Source organism: Aquila chrysaetos, chromosome 9, assembly GCF_900496995.4.
Source record: "Aquila chrysaetos chrysaetos chromosome 9, bAquChr1.4, whole genome shotgun sequence".
NCBI lineage: Eukaryota > Metazoa > Chordata > Aves > Accipitriformes > Accipitridae > Aquila > Aquila chrysaetos.
The window spans coordinates 1,933,464-1,957,330 of NC_044012.1; the positions used below are offsets into that span (position 1 = coordinate 1,933,464).

At 41.4% G+C, this 23,867-nt stretch overlaps 1 protein-coding gene across 11 annotated transcripts in view; it reads left to right on the forward strand.

The window, feature by feature from the left end:
* GALNS (galactosamine (N-acetyl)-6-sulfatase) overlaps positions 1-23,867 on the forward strand; it is a 51,972-nt gene that overhangs the window by 1,228 nt on the left and 26,877 nt on the right. For 9 of the 11 annotated variants that reach the window (XR_005933106.1, XR_005933107.1, XR_005933105.1 and 6 more), the window contains exons 2-11: positions 3,004-3,127; positions 4,357-4,431; positions 5,502-5,604; positions 8,470-8,613; positions 10,512-10,578; positions 10,705-10,832; positions 11,647-11,786; positions 13,007-13,110; positions 19,317-19,453; positions 22,693-22,795. Coding sequence is in view for 7 of the 11 variants with exons in the window: in XM_041125644.1 (XP_040981578.1) it covers positions 3,004-3,127; positions 4,357-4,431; positions 5,502-5,604; positions 8,470-8,613; positions 10,512-10,578; positions 10,705-10,832; positions 11,647-11,786; positions 13,007-13,110; positions 19,317-19,453; positions 22,693-22,795 (1,125 nt within the window). In the remaining 4 variants the exon portion in view is untranslated. Of the gene's footprint in view, positions 1-33; positions 849-3,003; positions 3,128-4,356; positions 4,432-5,501; positions 5,605-8,083; positions 8,266-8,469; positions 8,614-10,511; positions 10,579-10,704; positions 10,833-11,646; positions 11,787-13,006; positions 13,111-19,316; positions 19,454-22,692; positions 22,796-23,867 lie in introns of those variants that run through there. The other 2 variants (XM_041125645.1, XM_041125649.1) reach the window with 2 other exon arrangements.

Below are 23,867 nucleotides of genomic sequence, written 5' to 3' on the forward strand. Positions count from 1 at the left end.
AAAGCTGTCATGCTCAGTTGCTTTCTTTCCCGAGTCCTTTCCAGATTTTGTGTAAAAAGCAGTGAAGAATTGAAAGGAAGGCCCAGGCCTGGCGTATCTCTGCCCTGCCCCTCCTTCAGGGCAGAGCTGCCCTAAGGAACCTGCACTAGAGACACTGCACATAAACCTCTCGTTATTCCTTGTGCGTGGATGTCCTGCTGAAAACAAATGGGACTTCTCAGATCTAGAAAGTCAAGCCCATGTGCAAGTCTTTTAGAATTGGTGCTTACAAACCTACATACCTTATCTAGAAGTCTAATCATCTTATCTATCAGTCCATTCATAATGACCGAGCAATTAACTCCACAGTCCTTGGCAAAGGATTCCACCAGCTGGCAAATGTTGAAAACCAGGGTGTCTTGGTGATTTTCAAACCTTGATAGAATCACTCAGAAGTTAAGGCTTGATTTTGCAGCCTACAAAAATAATCCTGGCGATATCTTTTAATACCAGTGATGGATGTAGTTGTGGTAGCACTGAATAAGGTGCATCTACAAGTGTAGACAAAGAAACTCCGATACATTTCAGGGAAGTGTTTTAGAAACCCAAACTTGCCTGCTGAAAAACTAAACAAGAAGAAAGCTAATTCTGCTAATTTTTGCTCCCTGAACTGGGGGGTGGGGGAGGCAAGAAATCATTAAGGAGCAGAAATAATCACAGATTTGTTTCCAACTAAAAGTCTTTTCACTTTTGCACCCTGTAGTGGTCTTAGCCACGTGGCTAAGGAAATATATTCATTTCCAACATGTTCAAGTTGCTGCCATCTTCCTGTTTTGCTTCTCTTCTAATATTTTCATCTCATCTTTCAGGTATGTTTGTAGTAGAAATGCATTGTGTGCTGTTTTAAGCTACTTGAAAAGCTAATGAGGGTAGGTATGTGACTTGAAGGGTGGGCAAGCTCTTATTGCCTGTTTGGCTGTGTTCTGCCAATTCAACATGACTGTTGTTTTCATAGTGTTTCTACACTCCTGTACAAGATAATTACGTTGTAAGCTTAGTTTTTCTGGCCGCTTGAGCCTCCGGCAGTCCATCTCAATTTTCCATTCAGGAATATTTCCCCCCAAGCTGGCATTTGTAATTTTCAAGATGAAAGCTCCTTGGGACAGTGATTATCCCACTCTAGAAGTGTTGGTACGGCATGAGACATGATGAGGCACAGATCCTGACTGGAGCTTCTGTGAACTATGTATTTATTTATTTAACAGGCTGTTCATTAAAAATACATCTCCGTGGTCTTTTTCCTTTGATCCTTCCGTAACTTCTGTGACTCTGTCACTGTCTGTGAATTAGAGCAACATGATATTCTTTTTTTCTTTCTTCCTTGATGATAAAGACATTGAAGAATTGAGAACTCGGGGGTGATCATGTTGAATCCATTTTAATTCCACATCCTAGTGTTAGGTGGTACCATTTAATTGCTCTTCTCTCAAACCTCAACAGCCGGCTCTGCAGCTCTCCAACAGTTTTCTTTTCCAAACTGCACCACTGAAGTGTAAATGTTAGACTCTCAAATAGGACCAGACAGATGGTTTTCTAAAGATCTTGATACGTTATGCCCTCCATATCAGTTGCTTACCTGATACGCATCTGTATTAAAGAAAGCTATTGCCTTTTATAAAGCATAATATAATCTCCAGCAACCATGGTGCCTAATTGCTCATTAAGTTGTTCCCTTCTAGAACCTTCTGTTTTAAGTCACTTACTTTTATTTGTATTATTACCAGTAATAGTTGTCAGCAATGAATGTAGATAACGTGATGGTAATTTTATGGTTCTTCTGACTCTGTGACCCCTCTGAATTAGGAGGAGGACGCGGGGTGAAACCACTGTCTTGCAAATAAGCAGAGTGACACATGATGCCTCCGGCAGGTTTCTCTCCAGAGCTTGCTTTTGAAATAAACACTTTCTCTCTTTTCCTGTACCACTGCTTTTGAGTTTAGACCTTTTCCTTGCATTTCTAGTTACATATACACAGATGGATAGATAGATGCAGCACGCTTAGATGGAGTCCTGCGGTCAATGGTCCAACACAAAGACACGTAGCCAGGGACTGAACGGTCAGGCTTTGCAGCTGTACAACACTGAGCATATGATGTGTAACTTCCTTTTCCTCCCTGGTATGTGTGTGCTTGCCAGTCTTCAGGCACGTGAGTAAGAGTGAAGGCATTAGGGCTCTTACCCAGTTCTGCTACAAGTGTTTTAATGCCTGTTAGCAAGTTATTTAATCTCATGTGTGCCTCGGTTTCCCATTCGCCAGTGAAAAGTGTCATAGTTCCCTGCTTCACAGGGTTGGGGAAGTTCATTTTTATCCCATTTGTGAGATACTCCCTAAGTAGGGAGATGAGCATTATAAAGATGCAGAAATGAAGGGATACAATAAAAGTGTTATAGAATCAAAGAATCATTTAGGTGGGAAGGGACCTTTAAGATCATCAAGTCCAACCATCAACCATCCCCCCTAAACCATGTCCTGAAGTGCCTTGTCTACATGCTTTTTGAATACCTCCAGGGATGGTGACTCAACCACTTCCTTGGGCAGACTGTTCCAATGCCTGACAACCCTTTTGGTGAAGAAATTTTTCTTAATATCCAATCCAAACCTCCTCTGGTGCAACTTGAGGCCATTTCCTCTCGTCCTATCACTAGTTACTTGACAGAAGAGACCAGCACCCACCTCACTACAACCTCCTTTCAGGTAGTTGTCGAGAGCGATAAGGTCTCCCCTCAGCCTCCTTTTCTCCAGACTAAACAACCCCAGTTCCCTCAGCCGCTCCTCATAAGACTTGTGCTCCAGGACCCTCACCAACTTGGTTGCCCTTCTCTGGACACGCTCCAGCACCTCAATGAAGACATCTCCTGGAGTGAGGGGCCCAAAACTGAACATGAACATTATGTGGGCCCAGAAGCATTGTCGCTGTGGAAGAGTAAAAGTACTTTACATCTTTTGGTGTGTTCTTTTTACAGATGGGTTGGGGTGATTTGGGAGCTTTTGGAGAGCCTTCTAAGGAAACTCCTAACTTAGACCAGATGGCTTCAGAAGGGATGCTTTTCCTAGATTTTTATACTGCCAACCCCCTCTGTTCTCCGTGTAAGTAAACTTGAGTTTTAAACTAGCATATAAGCATGCCACCTTCTGAGAAGATTGGGATGTTTGCCAGTATCTAACATGAACTAGCAACCAAACCAGTGATTACCCTCAGGGCAGAGTTTGGATTTGGTGCTTTGATCTTGCATTTTGCTCCCTTTTTATTTATGTTTTGATTGGAAAACCTACAATCTTCAGTTCATACAAAGCACTGTTTTAGTGATCAAATCAGTCCAGCTAAAGGATTTTTTTACAACATTATGGTTTAGTATTCTAGCCTCAGTCATTGCATTTTTTCATCTTTCTTATTTTGGGACAAACAGACAAAGCAGTATCTAAATTGTTGCTGAACGTAGTTTGTACGTAGTTTGTCTGATTCCATTGGCTTTGGTGAGACTTTCATGCAAGGAATGGCAGCATGTTGTGTCCTGTTGTTGACCCTGGTGGCTTGCAAGATTCTTGGGGAAGGGACAAGAGATAAAAGAAACGTTTGGGTCTGGGAGACACAGATATTTTTATCCTTACTGTTTTTTCTGGGGGGTGGGGTTTTTTTCTTTCTTTTTTCCTCTAACCTGATTGGCAGCCAAGAACTGAAACAACAATGAGGAACAGGGGCTTTTTATTTGGGCTTTCATTTAGGATATAAGTTGTCAGTGTGCTGATGACATCCTTGCTCTGAAAAGGCATTTAAAATATACTGAAGTCCTAACTCCAGTGGTGGTACTGCATATCCTTAAAGTTAAACATCTGTTTAAATGTTCCCTGCAGTCAGGACCTGACTTGTATTGTCAAAGCTGGACAGCTCTTTCTTCGCTATTACATGACTTTTGTTCAGGCAAGCTTGAAAACTTAGCCTTAAGCGTGTAATCAGTTTGTGTTATGATTTCCTCTTAAATATATATGTCAGGTATTCCTTTTATAATTACTGAGTTAGAAGGGCTGCTACATTGACTATTGAAAGCAATTATTCTTCAGCAGTGGATAATTTAATAGAGGAGCCAAATTTCAGTCGGGTTTGTCTTGGAATAACTCAAATGGTGTCATATCAGAACCTGGCTCTCTCCATGGCTCACTGGAGACGGGAGTTGCTGCCTGTTCCAATGTGAGTGATCTTAGTAGCTGGCTGTGGCAAAAGGACACTGACGTCCTTCAGTCAGAGCACTGTCCTCACCCTTAATGTTAATATTAAGCAAAGAATGCATGTAAAATAAAACGTTTTTTGTTGTTTGCAGCAAGGGCAGCACTGTTGACAGGCCGTCTCCCAGTGAGGAATGGTTTTTACACCACGAATGCACATGCCAGAAACGGTATGGGCTTCATTCCTGATTTGCCTTCCTCTCTTGATTTCCCTCTGTGCTTTGTAGGAAGTCTTGCTTTGAACAAAGGCTTGGCTCGGTGATCTTCCCCTATGGATCTTCCAGAATGGCACAAAAAGATTACCATGTTAACTGCTGGTAATAAGCGTGAAATTTATTGCTTCCTCCTCATCAAGCAGAAAACCTCCTCAAATTGAGATAAACAAGGCTGGTTGATCCATTTGCTTCTGCTGGCTGAGAAGTGTTTCCTCTGGGCAGACTGATTGGTGTCTGGTGAAAGAAAGTCACGTGGGGTGTATGTTAACACCCAGAGTAAAGAACAAGCTGCTAACAGTTTTATTCAGCAGCCAGTTTTCTAACCATTTCAGCCTTGGAAGTTTTAAAGCACTGTTGTGCCAGTGGTGCTTCTAGGGAAGGTTACCAGTTCATAACGACCCTGGGTTGATTTTGATTCCTGTGATTGGTTCCAGTATAAAAGATGCCATGTGCCTGGGCATGCCTGGGCAAGAGTCAGCACCTATGTACTGATTCACGCTGTGTATCAGCAAGCGTGCTTGGCTATCTCTGTCCTAACCAAAGTCACACCTTAGATTCTCAAGGGCCAGAGAGCTGTGGACTATGGGAGACATATCATTTTTTTCAGGTCTTGCAGTCTGAGCAAGTTTCTCAATCATTTGATTTAGGAAAAAAATGCCTTCATTTTAGAAAATATACAGCAAATTTGCAAGAGTAAAGGCAACTCCAATGCACACCTAAAGCACTTGCTCTTTTTATGACCCCCTCTTTCAAGGGTCTTGCCTTCATTCTGTGATGGCAGCCCTCTCTATTATTGGCAGTGGTGTGCACGTGGGTGGAGATCTCCCTTTGGTCTCTCTGAACCAATTTGTTCTCTTCATCTCGTGGCCTGGGAGGACTCCCAAGGAGTGATATTGCTGGGACTTCAAGCTAATTGCTATTTCTGATCCAGTAACAGTGCTTCTAATGATGGGTAGCCATGAGCTGTTTGCTCCAATATTTGTAAGAGTTGGAAACATTTTTGTTTGTTTGTTTGTTTTATGCAGCATACACACCACAGGATATAGTAGGAGGAATTGCAGATTCTGAATTACTGCTTCCAGAGTTGCTGAAGAAAGCTGGCTACATCAATAAGATCATTGGCAAATGGTAAACTTATTTTAAGATCTCTTGCTTTGAGATTTCAGTATGTGTGTGTATGTATTGTGAAAAGGCAGCAGAACAACCAGAACTGCAGGAAAAAACTGTTGTGGAGCTCAGATGTCCAACTTTTGAAATATGTGGTGGATCTTCCCCCCGCTGTGATCAGTTTCTGAATTGTTACCATTACAAGTACATACATATATCTTCATACAAAGAGTTGAAGGGGGTTTTGTGTATGTATATATATATTTATAAACCCTTCAACTCTTTGTGCTTTCATCCATGTATCACACTACTTGATTTAATCAAATAACACCAAGATGTTCTATTGGAACTTGCCTTGAGCACCTATGTGCTTTTTATCTTTGGCCCCTGCTATATGTTGGGGTTTTTGATAACAGAGTAGACTCAATTGTGAAAGCTTCTTTTTGGGGGGGTAGAAGTGTGTGGTGTAGAAATAGAGATGCAGACATCTCCAGGGCTACATTGAAGATTGTTCATCGAATGTAGAAGGTCTGGGTGGATAGGAATAGGCTTGATTGGGATGGTTGATACCAGGTGTTTTAAAAGACCTAGAAGTCTGATCCAATACTCTGTGAATGTTGTCCTTTGACTTGATGGACTTTCATGGGAATACTGTATAATCTTTGCAGAGGATACAGAAGAACTTCTAAAAACCAATGTTTTGTGATGTCTGCAAAGAATCGGAAGGGAAAAGCCTGAAAGATATCCAGATCAAACGAACACAGTGGAATTACCAGTGTAACAGTTGAAACTGGTGCATTTGTGACATTCGAATTTCAAATGCACTTGTGGGCCGTCGTGGAATCCCATGGGGCCTGGGGATCTCTGAACAGTTGATTCGCAGTTTGTAACAATGCTGTAATAAATAAATGCATAAATAGCAACTTCAAAACTACACAGACACCAGAGGAGTACTGCTTGGTTAGCAGAGTAATTGTTAATGAAGAGACTTCGGACAGGAGTAGTATCAGGCAAATACTGTTTAGGAAAGTAATGGGTTACAATTTATTTAACAGTTTCGTTAACAAGTTAGGGAAAAGCGAGTTTGAATTGTGGTTGGATTCACCGGTGCTGCTGAAATTGGAAAGAAAGCAAACTAACCTAAGACAGTGAATTATTTATTACCACAAATCCAAACAGCAGAGTGGCCGTAAAGAATCAGATCAGTGGGCTGAATGCAATAAGATGCAGTTCAGTGCTAATAAATGTAAATTCATACACCCAGGGAAAAGAAATAAACAACGCAAATACAGATTGGTTCCAGGCAGTTATTTGGAAAACAGCAAATCTGGAAGGACCTGCAGCTGTTAGCAAGAAGCAGACTAAATATGAATGTGCAGCGCACTATCATTGTGCGCCCAAGAACTGTTATCCTGGACAGGACTAGGGAGTGATACTGTACAGCAGCAGTCCTGTCATTTGTGCACACCACCTGCTTCCTAGAAAGGTGTAAAAAAATACACAGTACGGTAGTTAAATTTGAGTCTCATCCTAGCCACACACAGAATTTTAAGGCTTTTAAAGATTTTTAAGTTTTCCAGAAGAAGATTTTTATATCCTTTCAACATCCCTTCTAAAGACTTTGCAGGGTGTCCTGCGACTGTAAGTTCCACAGTTTAATTATATGTTTGCAAGTCAAGTATTTTCCATGACCGTTTTAGAATTTGTTGCATTTTATTAAATATCTCTTTATCTTTTGTGTTGTGAGAGGGAGAGAATAATGTGCATCTCAGTAATTATTTGATACCTTTTTCAGGTCTCTTCCTTTGTAAGTTCTCTTAGGGCTTTCTTAGAATAAATTTTTTTTTCATGTCCCCTGTTGTAGGAACAGCTGGGAATAGCTTTGTTTTATCATGTATATAAATGAGGAAAGGGTAGAATCCTTCAGGTCAGACTTGCAATTTTAGTTACATCACCGAGATATGATCATAGCTGGAATGATGATTATTTTCTGTTATAACTCATTTTGGAATAGCTCAGAATAACACCATGGATCATTTTACTTCAGGTAATGCATTTTATGCCCCTTATGTTCAGAAAGTGTGCAGAGGGTGATGGCACAAAATGGACAGGTTGCAGGTGCAGGCTTGTGAGTAGAAACTGGAATGATTAAATAAACATTTAGCTACAAAGATCTCCTTTAGAGACTGGGAGAGGATGCACGTTCTGTATCGTCAAGATAGTATAAATGAAGAAAATGTAGAATTTGCAATACAGAAGTTGGAGATTAGAGAGGAGATTCATCTTGAAGTTAAGAATGGAGAATTTTCAAGCTGCGTAGTAGAATGGAACTGTTATCAGGAGTAGCTAAACATGTTTTGTGTTCACATGTGCACATAAAGAACTCATTCTCACTTACATTCAGGTGTCTCTGTACCATTTTGGCAGCATGAATACTCCATAAAGGGAATGCAGATATAATGGTACATTTCATGAGCTTTACCTTGTATTTTTACAGCTTAGTGGTATAAAAGTGACTTGTCATAGATCAGAATCCTTAAGTAAAACATTACGTGCGTCTTCGCAATGGCTTTGGGCAGTGTAGTCCATCAGTACACATCATCGAGACAACATGACAAAAGACACCAATAGAAGGAAATAATGGAAAACAAAGATGGGACAGTAGACTAAAATGGGATATATGTAAGCACTGGAGTGAGTCTGCATGGATGTGTTTGCAACAAGTATGAGGAAGATCAAGACAGTGGTCTGCAATCATTTATTTGATTAAAATGCTTGAAGTTTTTCTTCTTAGGCAAAGATTGTTTTCTTGCATGCCATTCTGATGAGATTATTATTTGCTTCTTTGCAGTAGAATTTTAATTCCTCTGTTGCTTTTGTTCCTAGGCATCTGGGTCACAGGCCCCAGTTCCACCCCCTGAAGCATGGGTTTGATGAATGGTTTGGGTCCCCAAACTGCCATTTTGGACCTTTTGATAACAGAGCGCTCCCCAATATCCCTGTGTATAGGGACTGGGAAATGATTGGCAGGTAATTCAGCTACTTGCCTGGTAATGTTATTTTCTTTGCTTTCCCTGCTGACATTACAGTGCTGGAAGATAAGTGCTAGCATAGCAAACCCATTTCAATGAAAAGGGGTTGGCAAAAACAGCAGCTGCTTCAGAATCAGAGTTACAGGCTGAGGTGGATGGGCAGTAATCTACAAGTGCTTTACCCTATGCAGAGGACTTTTATAGCTTGTCAAGCACTGGGAATATCCTGGCTCTCATATGATCTGAGACGCTTACTTATTCAGAGTGTGAATATCCTGCAGTTCAGCAGTAAGCCAGTGCAGGAAAGATGCTTGTAAGAGGTCACGAAACACATGAACAGCCCTTCTGGGTCAGGCCCAAGGCCCATTTAATCCATTATACTGTGCGATGACCACTGGTAGTGAATGCCTACAGAAAGGGTATAAGAAAACAGATAGGTGGAATGGTCCTTCTCTTGTATGGTTGTCCACCTTCTGAAACTGAAGGTTGTGTCCAGATCTTAATAGCCACTGACTTAACTTCCATGAACTGTCTCTTTTCTAAACCCATTTGTATTTCTGGACTCTACAACATCCTGTGCCAGGATCTCATCTCTTGCTTTGCCCTTTTACTTTTGAACAGGACTTTCCCTCTAGTCTGGTGATGGCCAATATCCAGCCTTACAAGGCCTGGGTGGTGGTTTCCATTGGAGCTAAGACAGACTGAAGGGGTAGCCCTGTGGGAAAACACACAAGACAGGCAGAAACAGGAAGGTATAGATTAACTGTCAACAGGTATGTGAATTTCACATCTAGGAGAGGAAGCAAGGATAGTCCTTCCTGGGGGAAGAAGAGATTTTGAAGGCAATGCTGGCAGCAAAGGGTACTCAAGCACAGTTGTGTGGGCAGTGCCTGTTGCTTCTCAGTTGTGATTGTGGCACTCTGACTTTTCCAGTTAAAGCTGAGACAATACAGACCTACTTCTATGGTATTGATGCCCCTCAGAGACTAAGCATGGTAGCTGACTACTAAACTTTATTCTAAACTCCTAAACCACTTTTTGCAGGAATCCTGTCTTCTTCATCTCTACTTTAGCATCTAAATTTAAAGTTGAAGCTCATTAAATATGAAGCTAGATGTTTGATTCTGAGGATTAATAAAGCTCTGAGTACCAAGGCCAACCTGCAAGTTGCATGTGGACCATCTAGGGGTGTGACTGCTCTAGAGTGCGTCCCTCAGAGATGTTTGCTTATCCCATTGCACCCTAAAGGCTTCCTGTGATGATTTCACTCCACTACTTCTCTTGGAAGCTGGTTCCATTCTGTACTGAAAGACCTCTTTATTCTTTCTCTTCCTGTTTGTAATAACCTTTTGTCTGTTTGCGTAACACCATTCTATGCTCCAGCTCTGCAGTCTGTGCCATTCTTGTCCATTCACTTTTGAGTCTGTTATCATCTTATTTCACTTGCTGTTATTCTCCTGAGGACTGCCCTCTGCCCTTCTTTGCTTAATTAGTGTCCAAAGATACTTCTAACATAAAGTTTTCAAAGCAGCCCAAGTTCTGATTCCAGAATTGCTCTATCTCACTGGAAGTTGTTGTGTACTTCTGAAAATTTTACTCTTCTTTCAATCTTGAAGCATACTACCCCTAGTCTAATAGCTTAACAGTGAAAGGTTGGTGGCTCAGGTTTGTCCAAAACTTGCAGTTGTCATTAATTTGGATCTAGCTGTTTCACTGCTTTCTCCCATAAGAAAAAATATGGTGACATTCTTTTTAATATCTGAAGAGAGTTTGCTGAGTAGTAACTGTGACCTGTTTGTCACCTACTTACACAGTAAGGGAAGAAAGGCCTTTTTATGTTGTATATTCCTTAGGATTGATGTTTTTTTTTTTCTCTCTGATTCATTTTATCTTAAGGTATTATGAAGATTTCAAAATTGATCGGAAGACAGGTGAAGCCAACTTGACTCAGATCTACCTGCAGGTACTGTCTATTTTAATACTGGTTTCTAAGCTGCTTTATGCTAAGTGACTTTATGCTTCTTTTTTTTGGAGAGATTTAAATGGCAGAGAATGATTCCGTTAAATTCATTTTTATTGTTGTTTACAGGAAGCTCTCGATTTTATTAGCAAGCAGCAGGGCAGCCAGCAGCCATTCTTTTTATACTGGGCAATTGATGCTACCCATGCTCCTGTTTATGCCTCCAAACAGTTCCTGGGCACTAGTCAGAGAGGACTGTAAGTTTTGGTTTTGTGGGTGTTGGTTTTGTTGGTTTTTTTCTTTTAATTAATACCTCATGCTGCAGAAACAGAAAACCTAAGCAATGTTTATTAGAACCAAGTATATAGATCGTTTCTCAAAAATTTATGTGTGTGCTGAAATACACTAGTTAGTGAGGACTTTGCTTGGATTGTTCTTTAATAATTTTGCTATAATCTGAAATGAAGATCATGTGACTAAAATGGGGGCGAAGGGGGAGTCTAAGCTCCTTTGCCAGTTGTGTGAGTAATGAAGTGCTGTATGTGGCACAGATGATTTTTTGGAAGGCTTTTGTATGATCAATGTCTCTTTTAAAAGCCTATAAATCAGACCAGCAAGTAGAAAAGCATGCATGAAAAACACAACTTACAGGAGGCAAAAAGCTCTGTGGGTACTGTGAGCCCTGCTTCTGAGAGCGCAGTTTCAAACCGGCATCCATAAGCAAATCCATGTTATTAGCTTCAAGTCTATGGCGAAGTGGCTTTGCCTATATTTGAGAACTTTGTAGCTAAATTTGTATCAGTTGCTGGTTTCTGTCCAAGAGTGGCTCACATCTGAACAATTCTGACTCTTAATATCCAAGAGAGGTTGCTTTCTGCAGGCAAGAGACACGGGGTTTGCAGTGACGGTGGAAAACTTTATTACAGTACCTGATGCATAAGAGAAGTATTTCTGCAGCACAGGTAAAACTTACGTGCACTGAAAGCATTGTGGCTGATTGCAATGCCTTATGCTGTGTGACACTTTTCCTCCTTTGCTGCCTTTAATGTTTTGCATCTACTTTTGCCTCAGATATGGGGATGCTGTGCGAGAAATTGATGATAGCATTGGAAAAATCCTAAAGCATCTTCAGAAGCTGGGTATCAGCGAGAAGACTTTTGTGTTTTTCACGTCTGATAATGGGGCTGCTCTCATTTCAGCTCCTAAACAAGGTGAGTCTTGGATGAACAAACCTGGTCTGGGGCTGTGAAATCAAGGCTTAAATCTCTATGTCTGAGGGGCAGACACACCTGTACCTGGGGTTTTCCTTTATGCAGTTAGGAGAAGCCTCAAAATGCAGAGCATTTATGTTTAGAGTTAGCTTATGTTCATTACTTCTGCTCACTGTTGAAGGAGGTATCCTTGGCTAAATGGACTTTTGGCCTAACCAAGTGTGGCTCTTCACCTATGCGCATTTCCACTTTGTGCTCCACTGTCAGGGGGTGGTTTGTTTTTTTTTTTAATTTATTTAGGACCAGGCACAGTAACTTAGCGGGGTTTTTACTCTCCATCTGCCAAATGCATATTTGAGCTTTCTGAGTAATTACAGAGAGTTCAAGAGTCCCTTCTTCTTTAGCTCTCATGAAAAATAGCAAGAAGAAAAAGTATTTTTGTTACTTTACAAGTTTTCCTTTGTTTAAATGATTGTTTCTCAGAGTCATTGCAAATTGATTTTAGAATCCGCTCTCTTTTATTTAGAGGCAGGCTGTCTCGTGGTTATTGGACCACAGAGCAGGGAGTATCCTGAGTTCTGATTTCAGCTGAACCACTGTGTTTGACTTTGTGTGACCTGGAATCAGTCACGAGACCTCCCTGTTTGTTCCTCAGCAAGCTTAGCTACAAGGTTGGGTTAAAACCCCAGACATTCCTCCAAAGCACTTGCTATGTCTGAAAGTGAACATTCAGGGAATGCATGATTATTTTTCTCACTCTTGTATCTGCATCTAATACCGCTCTGGTACTTTAAAAGGATTATGAAAAAATTACTATTTCTCCCTAAAAGTGTCATATTTCCTTTAGTTCCAAACAGCAGTTAACATCCTTAAAGGGAAGGAAAATGCCAGCGAAGTATTTTCGGTTTGTTTGGGTATGGGTTTTATTTTCTTTGTTTGGTTGATAGCAAGTTGTGTTTAACTGTCACTTTCTCCCTGTGCTGAAAAGACACTTCTAAAATTTCATCACAAATGGATATTTAAAAAAACCCAACCCAACAAACAAACCAACAATAAAAAAGCCCCACCCCAAAACAACTCTGGACATGTTATTTGAAGAAGCATTCATGCAGAAAGGAAAAGTCATTTAAAACAAGCCTAAAAATTTCCTAGTTGACAGTGTCCCTTTGAAGTGTGATATTGGCATATCGTGTTTTTTATGGCTTCTTTTGTCTCTCTAGGAGGAAGCAATGGTCGTTTTCTGTGTGGTAAACAAACCACCTTTGAAGGTGGCATGAGAGAGCCAGCTATTGCTTGGTGGCCCGGACATATACCTGCAGGAGGGGTGAGTATCTGCTTCGAACAATTCCAATCAGTCTTAAGTGGACTCAAGTGGATGGAGTGGTTCTTGCTGGATTCAGTGGGCTTTGGATGAGACTTTTAATGTGCCCAATGCATCAGTCCAGATGCTTGCCTAAATAAGGAGCTGAACACTGCCCCTAGAGAATGATGTCATTCCTGTTCATTATTGCAAATTTACATCTAGAGTGTCTATGATCAGCACTTCTGTGAGCACTGAGCAGTCTGGTCTTTTTGTCTTCCTGCTCTGTCTAAACCCTTTACTCTTTTGGACAACAGTATTTTTAGTGGGTTATGCGTTTGAACAAATTGGAGTGTAAAGACACATTGCTAATGTGTGTCCCAGTCTGGAGCAGGAGTGTGTTGCCCACACACACTCTCTGTGCCCTGGAGTATCAAGTGATTTGACCCTCACAGCTCTTGCTTTGGTGTTTGATAAAAGTTCCACTCAGGGAGGTCTAGATACCAGACTATTCCTCTTTCCTGCCTGTACACAAATTCAGATATGATCACTTCAAAATAATCCTCCAGTGGCACTACCAGCCTCACTTGTCCCAGTTCTCATTAAAGAAGGATGCAATCAATTCTTCTGCAGGCAGGGTTCACAGTAAATAATACAGATTCCCTCCCCTTTGTGAGCATCTCTTATCCCTGAAGAAAGTGATACTTCATTAACTGGGCACTGTGCTTAAGACTGCAAACTATTCATAAATAAAACATTTTTCTAAGTTGCATTCCTCTTCGGTGGTTTAATTGAGTCAGGATAATGATAATTTATCGTTTACATTTAGGAGGAAGCCATCAGCTTAGATCTGCAGCTGAGGGCAGGAGGGTAGTTTGGTTTCATCATTTTTAAAGAGTTCACAAAACCTACTAGGGATGTTTTATTATTTTTTTAATTTGAAATGAAAACAGTCTTTTTGTTTAAATTTAAACATTTCCATAAAGCCTTTACAAGCCAAGTACAACAGCCTTGGGCTAGCATACAAGAACATGAAACTGAAGCTGACTGTTTTGTTTTCCATGTCCAAACTAAATAATGTGCTAAAAGTAAACATGCATTATAAATGGGAACAAGTAAATACCAAATTTAAAAATTCTTTCCATTGTAGTAACTCTGAGGATAATTAAGAACATAAGTAAAGAAATCATTGTGCCTGCTTATTTTCTAACTGTAACTGGCTGGTACCCTTCTCACAGGTAGTCTTTTGCATGTAGTGCAGCGGTGAAGCTTTATGTAATGCAAAATGTTCTCGGTAACCTGGTGTGAGGCATGGCTTTCTGCTTGAGGCCGTAGTTGAAGCTGCTGTTTGAATTCCTGTGAACAGTCATTTCTGTGCAGAGTTAACATGTTTGCATAGGTGGGTGGACTGACCAACGCCATACTATCATAAGCCCATGCATGCTCAGCGAGCTGGAGAGTGTGCTTAAGGCTTATTAGGGCAGGTACGTGCCTGAAAATCCCCTCCTCCGCCACTGCTGATACCTTCCTTGGCACTTAAGCACGTGCTTAACTTTAAATCCTTCCTATCCTGGGCTCCAATTCACGATGCTGCCTGCCACATATCTGCACGTGCAGGTGTTACACTCCCAAATGTCCTCTTGGACTCCACTCGGTACCTCAAGAAGCCTTTTCTGAACTCTGTCCCCAGGATGTGCTGCTTTGCTGTGAGTTAGGCCCCCGTATGATGCTACTGATAAGTAAATACGTGATAGCTACTTATATGTCTTTTCTGCTTGTGTTCTTGCCATCGAGGCTCCAGCACTGGTACCCACAGCAGCACTGACCGCAGGTGAGAGGTTTGGCATTGCTTCTGCGTAACACAGCTCACGCTACGTTGGCCTGTAGGGCACCTGTAGTTACTGCTTCATAATTGCCTCTTTCACTGACAGTAAGTGAAGAGACGTGTTTGCTAGTATGTTTTTGGCTTCTTTTCTGTATCTTATGGAGTCTGTAGCTTCAACATCTTCTCGATTGCAAGTTTAAACTAGTCAGCTTAAGCCTCGTGTAGTCCAAGAATCTGTAAAACGTGGGAAAACTGCTTCAAAGTCTCTCATTGCTCTTTCTTTTCAAAAGAGTTGAAGGAAACAAAGGCTTGGGAGCCCTGAACCAGGGTGGAAGCAAAAAGCTTCTCAGGAGTGCCAAGCACAAAGCTGAAGGGTCAACTCCTCCTTCCTGGGCTGGTGTTGCTCCCAGTGTAATGGTTGTTCCTTTCCAACCGTGGACGTTTTGAGGAGCAGGCGGAGGGCCAGCAACTGTTTCAGTTGGCACAACTGCAGCCAGAAAAAGAGGACTTGTGTCTCTGGCCAGTGAAATACAGTTATTGGGTGGAAGGCTCATTCCGCTGATGGGATCTGGCAGTTTATTAATAATCTTATTGATACATAGGGTGGGGTTTTTTTGTTTCTATTAAAGGGTACATGTGTTTGCTGAAATAAAGGAGTACCTTTTTATTTAAACAAAAGAAGTTAGGTGGCAGGATTGTGAACACTTGACAGGATATTGATACGGGTTAGGATAATTGGTGCAGTTGGCTGATTTGCAGTTTTTTGGGGAAGAGGGATGCCTCGGGAGTGCGTGTTGCTCTTGGCATCAACATTCAGTTAATTCTGGTGCCCCATCAGGAATATTTATTTGTACACAAACAGCCTTTCTGCAGTTTCCTCCTCAGCTACGTTTTCCAGGTGAATTCACAACAAATCAGTATTTCAACATTCCCCACATCACATCTGCCTTCTGGAAGGATCCAGCTGGAAAAAAAAAAAAAAGAGAGAGAGAAAAAAAGAATCATATTCTGTTGGTATTTGAATCCTCCTCCTCTCTTCCCTCACCCTCCTCCCCTTCCTCTCTCGTGCCTGCTTCCTGAAGGAGAAAAGAACATATCAACCCAAAGACAGCATTGCAACCTTTTCTTCACTATCTCCCATGGGGCGCAAATTGAAATTGAATTAGACAGGGATATCAGGTCTGCTCGCTGTGATAACTGTAAAAGGATTTTATTTAAAAACACCCTGACATTTGTTCACCCAGTTTCAAATATTTAGCTTTCCTCCTTTCCATTCCTGGCGGGGGCGACTTTATTAATTGTCGCCTTTGATTCAGAGTTAAAGCTTGAAAGCACTGATAACAGCAGTGGTGACTATTTCTTCTAGCGACGTGGCCCACAGCAAAAGGATTTCATTTTCTTAAAGACGTTATGTGTATACTGAGAGTTTATTAAAAAGAAGGGGGGGAAGGAGGGGGGAAAAATCCGTTCTTACGTGCGTAATACCGGCTGTTTCTCACTGATACGAGCAATATCTGATCTCACTCTTTTTTATATATTATTTATTTTCTCTGGGCTGTTGCCCTCTCTGGATTTTTCTTTTTCTTTTCTTAAAAAAAAAAAATAACTAAATGGGAAAGGCAACTAGAATGAAAGAGCACTGTTGACAGGAGAAAATGGTAATTTTTTTATTTTTCTCTGAAAATACTTCAAAGTTTTATATAAATATTAACCTTTTTTTTTTTTCCCCTTTCTTCAATGTGGTGCTGCAGAGCACAGATAAATCCAAGTGGCTGTGGCATGGGCATTTAATTTCCGTAAGAAGTTTTCTCTGCTTCACGGAAAAATGTTGTCTGAGACCAGAAACGTAATTGGATGATTAAAGAGAGTCATCTACATCTGGTTATGGTTAATAAGGGCCAGTACAAGAAGACCATGGTGGCCCCACAGGATTGTCACAACGCGATGTATAAATTAGGTGATATTAGAGGCACGAGTCTCAGGTCAGCGGTTGCCTCTTGCTGCCTGTTATCAAAAGATTGAGGCGAGGGAATGGAGCGACAAGAAAAGTGACTTTTGGATGTGCCTTCTAAATTGTGAGAGGTCTAATTACAAAAAGTCTCAGCCGCCAGTCTGCCCGCCTGCTCCTGACGTAGCAGTTGTCAGGGAGCAGGCGTGTGCCAGATCTCCTCTTTATTAGATTCCGAGCTCTGCATATGGTGTTCTGCTGACCCCGCAGCTCTCCTAAGGCATGCTCAGGGTAAATTAGCTAGCAGATGAGCCTATGAGGGACTGAGCATCTTTGCTGAGATGCTGAGCACATGTAATCCCCTTTGACTTCAGAGGGAGCGCAGCGTTCCTAACACCAGGGGCTCACGAAGCTGTCCGGCTCCGTAAGGAGTGACCTGATGTTTGAGGTTTTTTTGGTTTGGTGCACCGTTTTTTTTAAGGTGTCAGTCCTTTCTGAGTGCGCACCCGAGACCAGAGAAGAGCCTGTGCAAGGGGACGGTCCAAGGGGCACACAGGACTGTCTGCCACAGTTAATCTCGAGGACGACACAGCCAGCTTTGGTTCTCCTCGGCGGTCCACGTTTGCCAAATGGCCCCGGGGAGAGCAAGAAGCCAGGTTATCCCATCGGAGGGCTCAGTTCTGTTTCCTTCTCCACAGCTGTGTATCAGAAGATCCCCATCCTTTTCTCCATGCAGAGAGGGAACTTCATGTATACATCTGCTTTTTGTGAGGGATTTGTGGGCTCATGTCTAATTGTCACTTTCTACAAGGACAGGCTGAGCATGACCTCTTTCGGGCTGCCTGCTGCAGCAATGTCCGTGAATAAGGCTTAACCTCAAATGTCTGAGACCTTCTGCAAGACCTGTTGATCCTGGTCAACTGATCCAACTGCTTTCCTGGGCAAGGGTTTCCATGGTCAGGCTTCCTCTTGGGCTTAGAGCTTTGCACTTTGATTTCTTCTTAAGAGTTGTGGAAGTATTCTTGCACGCAACTTTAATATCATGTGATCCTGGCAACACCTTTTGATGAATGAAAGCCATTAAAATTTGAAATTACTGTAATCAAGTAATGTGATACTGTAATTTTAGACTTGTAATTAGTCCCCTGCATGTTGCTTTCTCCAGTTTCTTTTTTTAAAAACAACTTGTTTGTTCTTCCTTTGTGTTCATTTTTTTCAGCCTGGTGTCTTAATAAAAGGCTTAGTGTCCCAGCAAAAATAGCATTTTCCCTTTAGTTTTTCTCTCTAGAGCCAGCATCTCACAAAAATTCATTTATCATGTTATCATTTGTTGTCATACTTAAATAATTAGTGTCAGCTTACAGGCTGGGGGTCTGTTTAGTGAGTAGAAAGAGGATTCAGAGATAAAAAGTCTTTGATAGTCCCAGCATCGTAATGTTCGCACTGACATTCGCAAGGCTGCTGCTAGGACTTGGATTTCAGTCAGAAAGTGCTTCTGTACTTACAGATGTGGACTTGTATCAGATGGCTTCTTGTTTCCGAACAAGTGGTATGGCTGAAAAGGCTCTTTTCATGTCGCATCTTGTGCTGGTGCATCCTGGTGCAAAACAGTTTTGCTCTTGATTTGAATGTATCTGCTTCAATTTAGTGTGTTGCTGGCTAGTTAAATGTCCTACAGTAGATAACTGTAACATACCACAAGCAGGGTGGGAGCAAAGATTCAGAAAGAATCAGTCAGAACAGACTTTTTAGGTTTTAAAAATATAAATAATTAAGACCAGAGAGATAAGTATGGCTTCCAATTAAGGAAGGCAAAAAAAAAAAAAAAAAAGCAAGGGGGTGTGTGGAAATGCTTGCACATCTCCATTGGAGCCAAAACCAGATGTTTTTCTCCCTTATTAAAATATATACTAAAAATACCACGACTTTACAGTTTTTGAATTGTTGGAAATGGTTTGCAGATGAAGTCATCAGGCTCTTTTTGTTATTATCCATCTATCCCTGTGCTTTCTGGGAACTCTCTCAGGTTATTCTGGACTCCAGAGATGACCTGGAGAAGGAACAAATCAAGGACTTTCTTTTTCTTGGTTTAAGTGCTAATTTTTTCAATCCATAAATGACTTGGACTTTGCTAAATTAAGTTGATCTCTGTGAAAACATGCTCCTGTAAAGTGGATACAGAGAGAAAAGTGAGAAGAAAGAGAGGAAAATGAAAAAATGAATCAAAATGCAAATGCTCCCTAGCAGTGGAGAAATATGGATCATCTCCTTTCCTTTATTATTTTAATAGGAGGTTTGCTGGTGACTGCAGCACAGTAAAGGGAGATAATCTCAAAAGATGCTTGGCGGAGAAGGAGGTTCAGGAAGCAATACTTCTGCTTTGGTGGAAACCAGCCTGTTTCGTTTTGGCTTTTACTGAAGGTCTTTTTGCAAATGCATTTCTGTTGATTTTTTCAGGTCAGTCATCAGCTGGGCAGTGTGATGGATCTCTTCACCACCAGCCTCTCCCTGGCGGGACTGCAGCCTCCCAGTGACAGGCAGATTGACGGCATCGACCTTTTACCTGCCATCTTGCAGGGCAAGCTAATTGACAGGTTAGTTATGAGCCCAGAGCTCCAACCCTTGCCTCCGAACTGAAGTGATGCCAAATTTTGGGTTATTTTTTAAATCAAGTTTACAGAAATATTTTATAAACTGAATTGATGCATCTTTGCTCCTGCTTAGTGAGGTGGGGTAGCACCAGAGCTTTTTGCTATGTGCTAGTTCTCTGGTGGAGCAAGCAGCGGTGGGATTTCCTGACATGTGGCATGTTGCCATACAGTGGAGTCTGGGGACAGATGAAAATGTCAGGGGGTTAGCAGGGATCCCTGGAACAACATATGGCAATAGGGGAGATAAAAGCCTGAGAACTGTAGCCTGGGTAGGGGAGAATACATTATTTATTACTGGAAAAACATCCACGAGCATGCTAGGTCGTTATAGCCCCAGCTTGAGAGAGGTTGGAGGTAAAGGCTGGGCTGCTGCGTGTGAACTGGAAGCCCACCTCCTCCCAAGGTCCTGTTTGTGCAGGAATAGATTTGGGTTAAAGATCTGGGATCTTCATGGGCATGGAGGAGTGCTGTCAGCAATTTGGTACAGGCACTGAGATCTGCCAGCAGTATCCTTGGCTCTCTTGTTGGAAGGATTGGAGGTCAAGAGAGGTCTCGTAGTTGCGATTTTGATGAGGAATTTGGCAGCCCGGGAAATCTGAATACAAGCATATTCTTTCTCTGTGAGACAGTGAGGAAACATATGCGTGGAAAACATACTTGACTTCTTTTCTGTGTTGGACATAAGGCTTTGTTCCATAAAACTGCTTTTGTGCCCGTTAACGCAAGAAGCACACGTACAGTATTACCTGAGAGCTCAGCCAGTGGCTGACTTGAGGCATTGCAGGTTCCTCAAACACAGCCTATCCCATCTTTACTTCTGTAAGTTTGTAAAGCTGCTTTGTTGTTTTAAAAGAGAATTTCACTGCAGTCACCAGCCCCTTGGAACTGGTGCTGTTTGTGTTACAATAGCAGTTGCTCAAGGCACATAATGGCTTTTTTTCCTTCTTTTTTTTTCCTTCTTTTTTTTCCTTCTTTTTTTCCGCTGTTTTTTTTCTTTTGTTTTTTTTGTCCTTCTTTTTTTTATTGTTTTTTTCTTTTTAATCTTGTTTGTTTAGGATTTTTTTCGAGCTTTTTTACGGAGGGTTTTTTTTTTCATGTTTTTTTTTTTTATTTTTTTCTTTTTTAGGAGGGGGGGGGGGGGAAGGAGGTTTTTTTCTTTTTTTCTTTTTTCTTTTTTCCGTCTTTTTTCCTTCTTTTTTTTTTTTTTCCTTCTTTTTTTCCTTCTTTTTTCCTTCTTTTTTCCTTCTTTTTTCTTCTTTTTTCCTTTCTTCTTTTTTCCTTCTTTTTCCTTCTTTTTTCCTTCTTTTTTCCTTCTTTTTTCCTTCTTTTTTCCTTCTTTTTTCCTTCTTTTTTCCTTCTTTTTTCCTTCTTTTTTCCTTCTTTTTTCTTCTTTTTTCCTTCTTTTTTCCTTCTTTTTTCCTTCTTTTTTTCCTTCTTTTTTTTCCTTCTTTTTTTTTCCTTCTTTTTTTTTTCCTTCTTTTTTTTCTTCTTTTTTTTCTTCTTTTTTTTTCCTTCTTTTTTTTTTTTCCCCTTCTTTTTTTTTTCCCTTCTTTTTTTTTTCCCTTCTTTTTTTTTTCCCTTCTTTTTTTTTTCTCCAGACCTGACCAGGTCACAGTTTCCACAGCCCCCAAAAACTTTCCAGGAGATGCAGTTGTGTTCTTTTAAGCTTAAAAAGGAAAAAGTGAATGGGAGAAAAAAGAAATTGGTAATAGCGGAATTCTGAGTACAAGCTGTAATCCTCTTTCAAAGATGGAAAATATTTTTTTTTTTTTAAAAAAAGCAAAAACCTAACCCCCACACCTTCAATCAAAGGGACACATAATAGCTTGTCAAATAGTGAGTGTTTATGGCAAGGAAAAAGGAGACTGGTGTACTTTGTAGCATATTTGTTTGGGCTTTTGTTAATGGGACTGGTTTAGATCAGGTTCTGCACTTTGGCAGATCTCTCAAGCTGCCTTTATTTCACCAGCATTTCAGGTGCGTTAAGGATGCAGGAGTGGGCTCTGCTGGCAGCAGCATTTCCCCTTTGTTCACGGGCAGTTCCTAGTGACAAAGGGGAAAGGCTCATTGTGCAAGGAACCTGCAGGAGAGGCTACAATTTTAAAATAGAAGAGATCTAAGGCCACTCCTGACATTCAGATGTGGAGATTTTAATCTTATCTTGCATTTAGGGACTGTTTTTTCAAGGTGGCATCACTGGAGTGAGTAGTTTTTGCCGAGTGGCATCTCTGAATGAGAGACAAAGATGTATGTACCCTCCTGACAGTGATAAACAGCTTCACCATCTCGCCCTGTCAGCAGCCTGAAACAACTGGAGAGAAGAGCTGACTAAGTCTGATGTCCTTGTGTGATGAGCCGCACCAAGAAATCAAGCCTCTCTCCTGCAGATAGTCTGTTTCAGTAAAATTTTGTACTGTTCCCTCAAAAAACAAGAGCGTGTTATTGGGGAAACCGACAGGGACATCGCTGGGATGCCCAGGGAAAGGGAAGTGTATGTACACAGGTGCAGACCAAATGCTCCAAGTGAGGTGCATTTCTCAAATGTATTTTTAATTAGGAAAACCTCCGGGAAAAAAATGCAGTTTTCAGTGGTATGTTTAGATGATGCAAAGGGAGATTTGGGGAAAGAAAATGGACAGGAGTTAAAAATAAAGCACGTCTGGCTGCCAGGTTTTTCCATATGGAGTTTTTCTGAGATGTCATCCAGAACAGGCCAGCATCTGGTGTCCTCCCCAGCCACCCTGTCCATGTAACACTAACGGCACATAGCTTGGTGCTGCCCTAAAGAGAAGGCTAAGCATCACATATTCTGTGAATCCCCGTTTCTCTCTCTCGCGCACACACACGTGCCACTTCTGAGACATTTGGTGTTTAAATCGGCGTGCTCTGTAGGAAATAACAGGGTCTGATAGTTCAAGGATTAACAATCACTGGCAGCCAAGCTGTATAATGTTTCATTCTTGCGCCCTGTGAGCTCTCAACTTGATGAACACTTTAAAAAATGTTAATTGAAAACCTTGCAGTGGAGACTATTAGGAGGCAGCCTGTTTCTGACTGATAGCCGAATCGGAAGTCAGACGCCATTAAAGTGTTTGTCTCCCTTATCAGCGAGGCTGCTGCGGCGGTGGCTGCCCAGGCCTGGCACGTTGGCGTTTCTCATGCATCTCTGCTCTCCTTCTCAGGCCCATATTCTATTATCGTGGCAACGAGATGATGGCGGTGAGAGTCGGGCTTTACAAGGCTCACTACTGGACCTGGAGCAACTCCTGGGAGGAGTACAGCAAGGTAACAGGACACCGACCTGCACCCCGGTCTCACTGGTTCTCCTGGGGACAAATAATCCTTTAAAGCAGAGCTTTAAATTGGGGAATGTCGCTGTGCACTTGCAAGCCAGGCTTTTATTCGCAGCCACTTAAGAGCTACCAGATGTGCTGCAAAATCTGAGGGGACTGGTGTCACAGCACCCCTCTACTGAAGCTGGAGACAAGCAGAGGAAAATGAGCAAAGTCTGAGTTGTTCTGAGGGGTGTTCCCTTTAATCAGCACTTAATGCCCCTTAATATTAAGCTTCTTTCCCTGCTGAATTCTGAGCTTTCATGCGTACCCTTACGAAGTTTGGAGTCCGATGCTGAATTGATCATGTATCTCACAATTTCTAGTACAAAAGACCTGGTGCCCTAAATGGAATAGGTATGGGTTGGTTTGTTTTCTTTTTTTCTTGAAAGGGAAAAGGAAAGCCGTAGGAACTGCACAGTGGAAAGAACAGCAGTTGTTGAAAACAGTAGAGTACATGTGTTTAATCTATTATCAGCACTTTTGCGAGCCCATATCACACTATAAGATGTTGTACGTTTTATTTGCCAAATCGGCACAGCTTTTGTAATTTCCTGGCTGATCTTCTCACAATTGGATGTTAAGCAGTATTATTTTTCTTCTTTTGTATCTTTCTTGCCTCAGACTTGGGTACTAAACTCTGGGGCATTTCTTGAATGGCAGGTTCACACATGTGCCTTGCTGATTATACCTTTAGATATGAACTAAATGCATTATGGCACAGCTCTCAGCAATTTTGACAGCAGGCTGGTATTGGGGAGGGATTGTTTGTATGATTTTTTTTTAATGTCTTTTTTTTTTTTTTTAACTTATGGTGGGTCCTCAAGGCATCACAGGTGCAGAAATAAGTGCTGATGACATTTGTGGATATAAAAGTGCGTGGTTTCTTTCATTGGGATGTCCTGGGGGTAGAAGGAAACGTCAGCTCCAAGGGAGTCATTTACATTCAGGGCTGTAAATATGTGCATTTGTCTTTTTAAGACTGTAATGCTCCAGGAGTCAAAGTTTCTGTTTTACATGGAGTA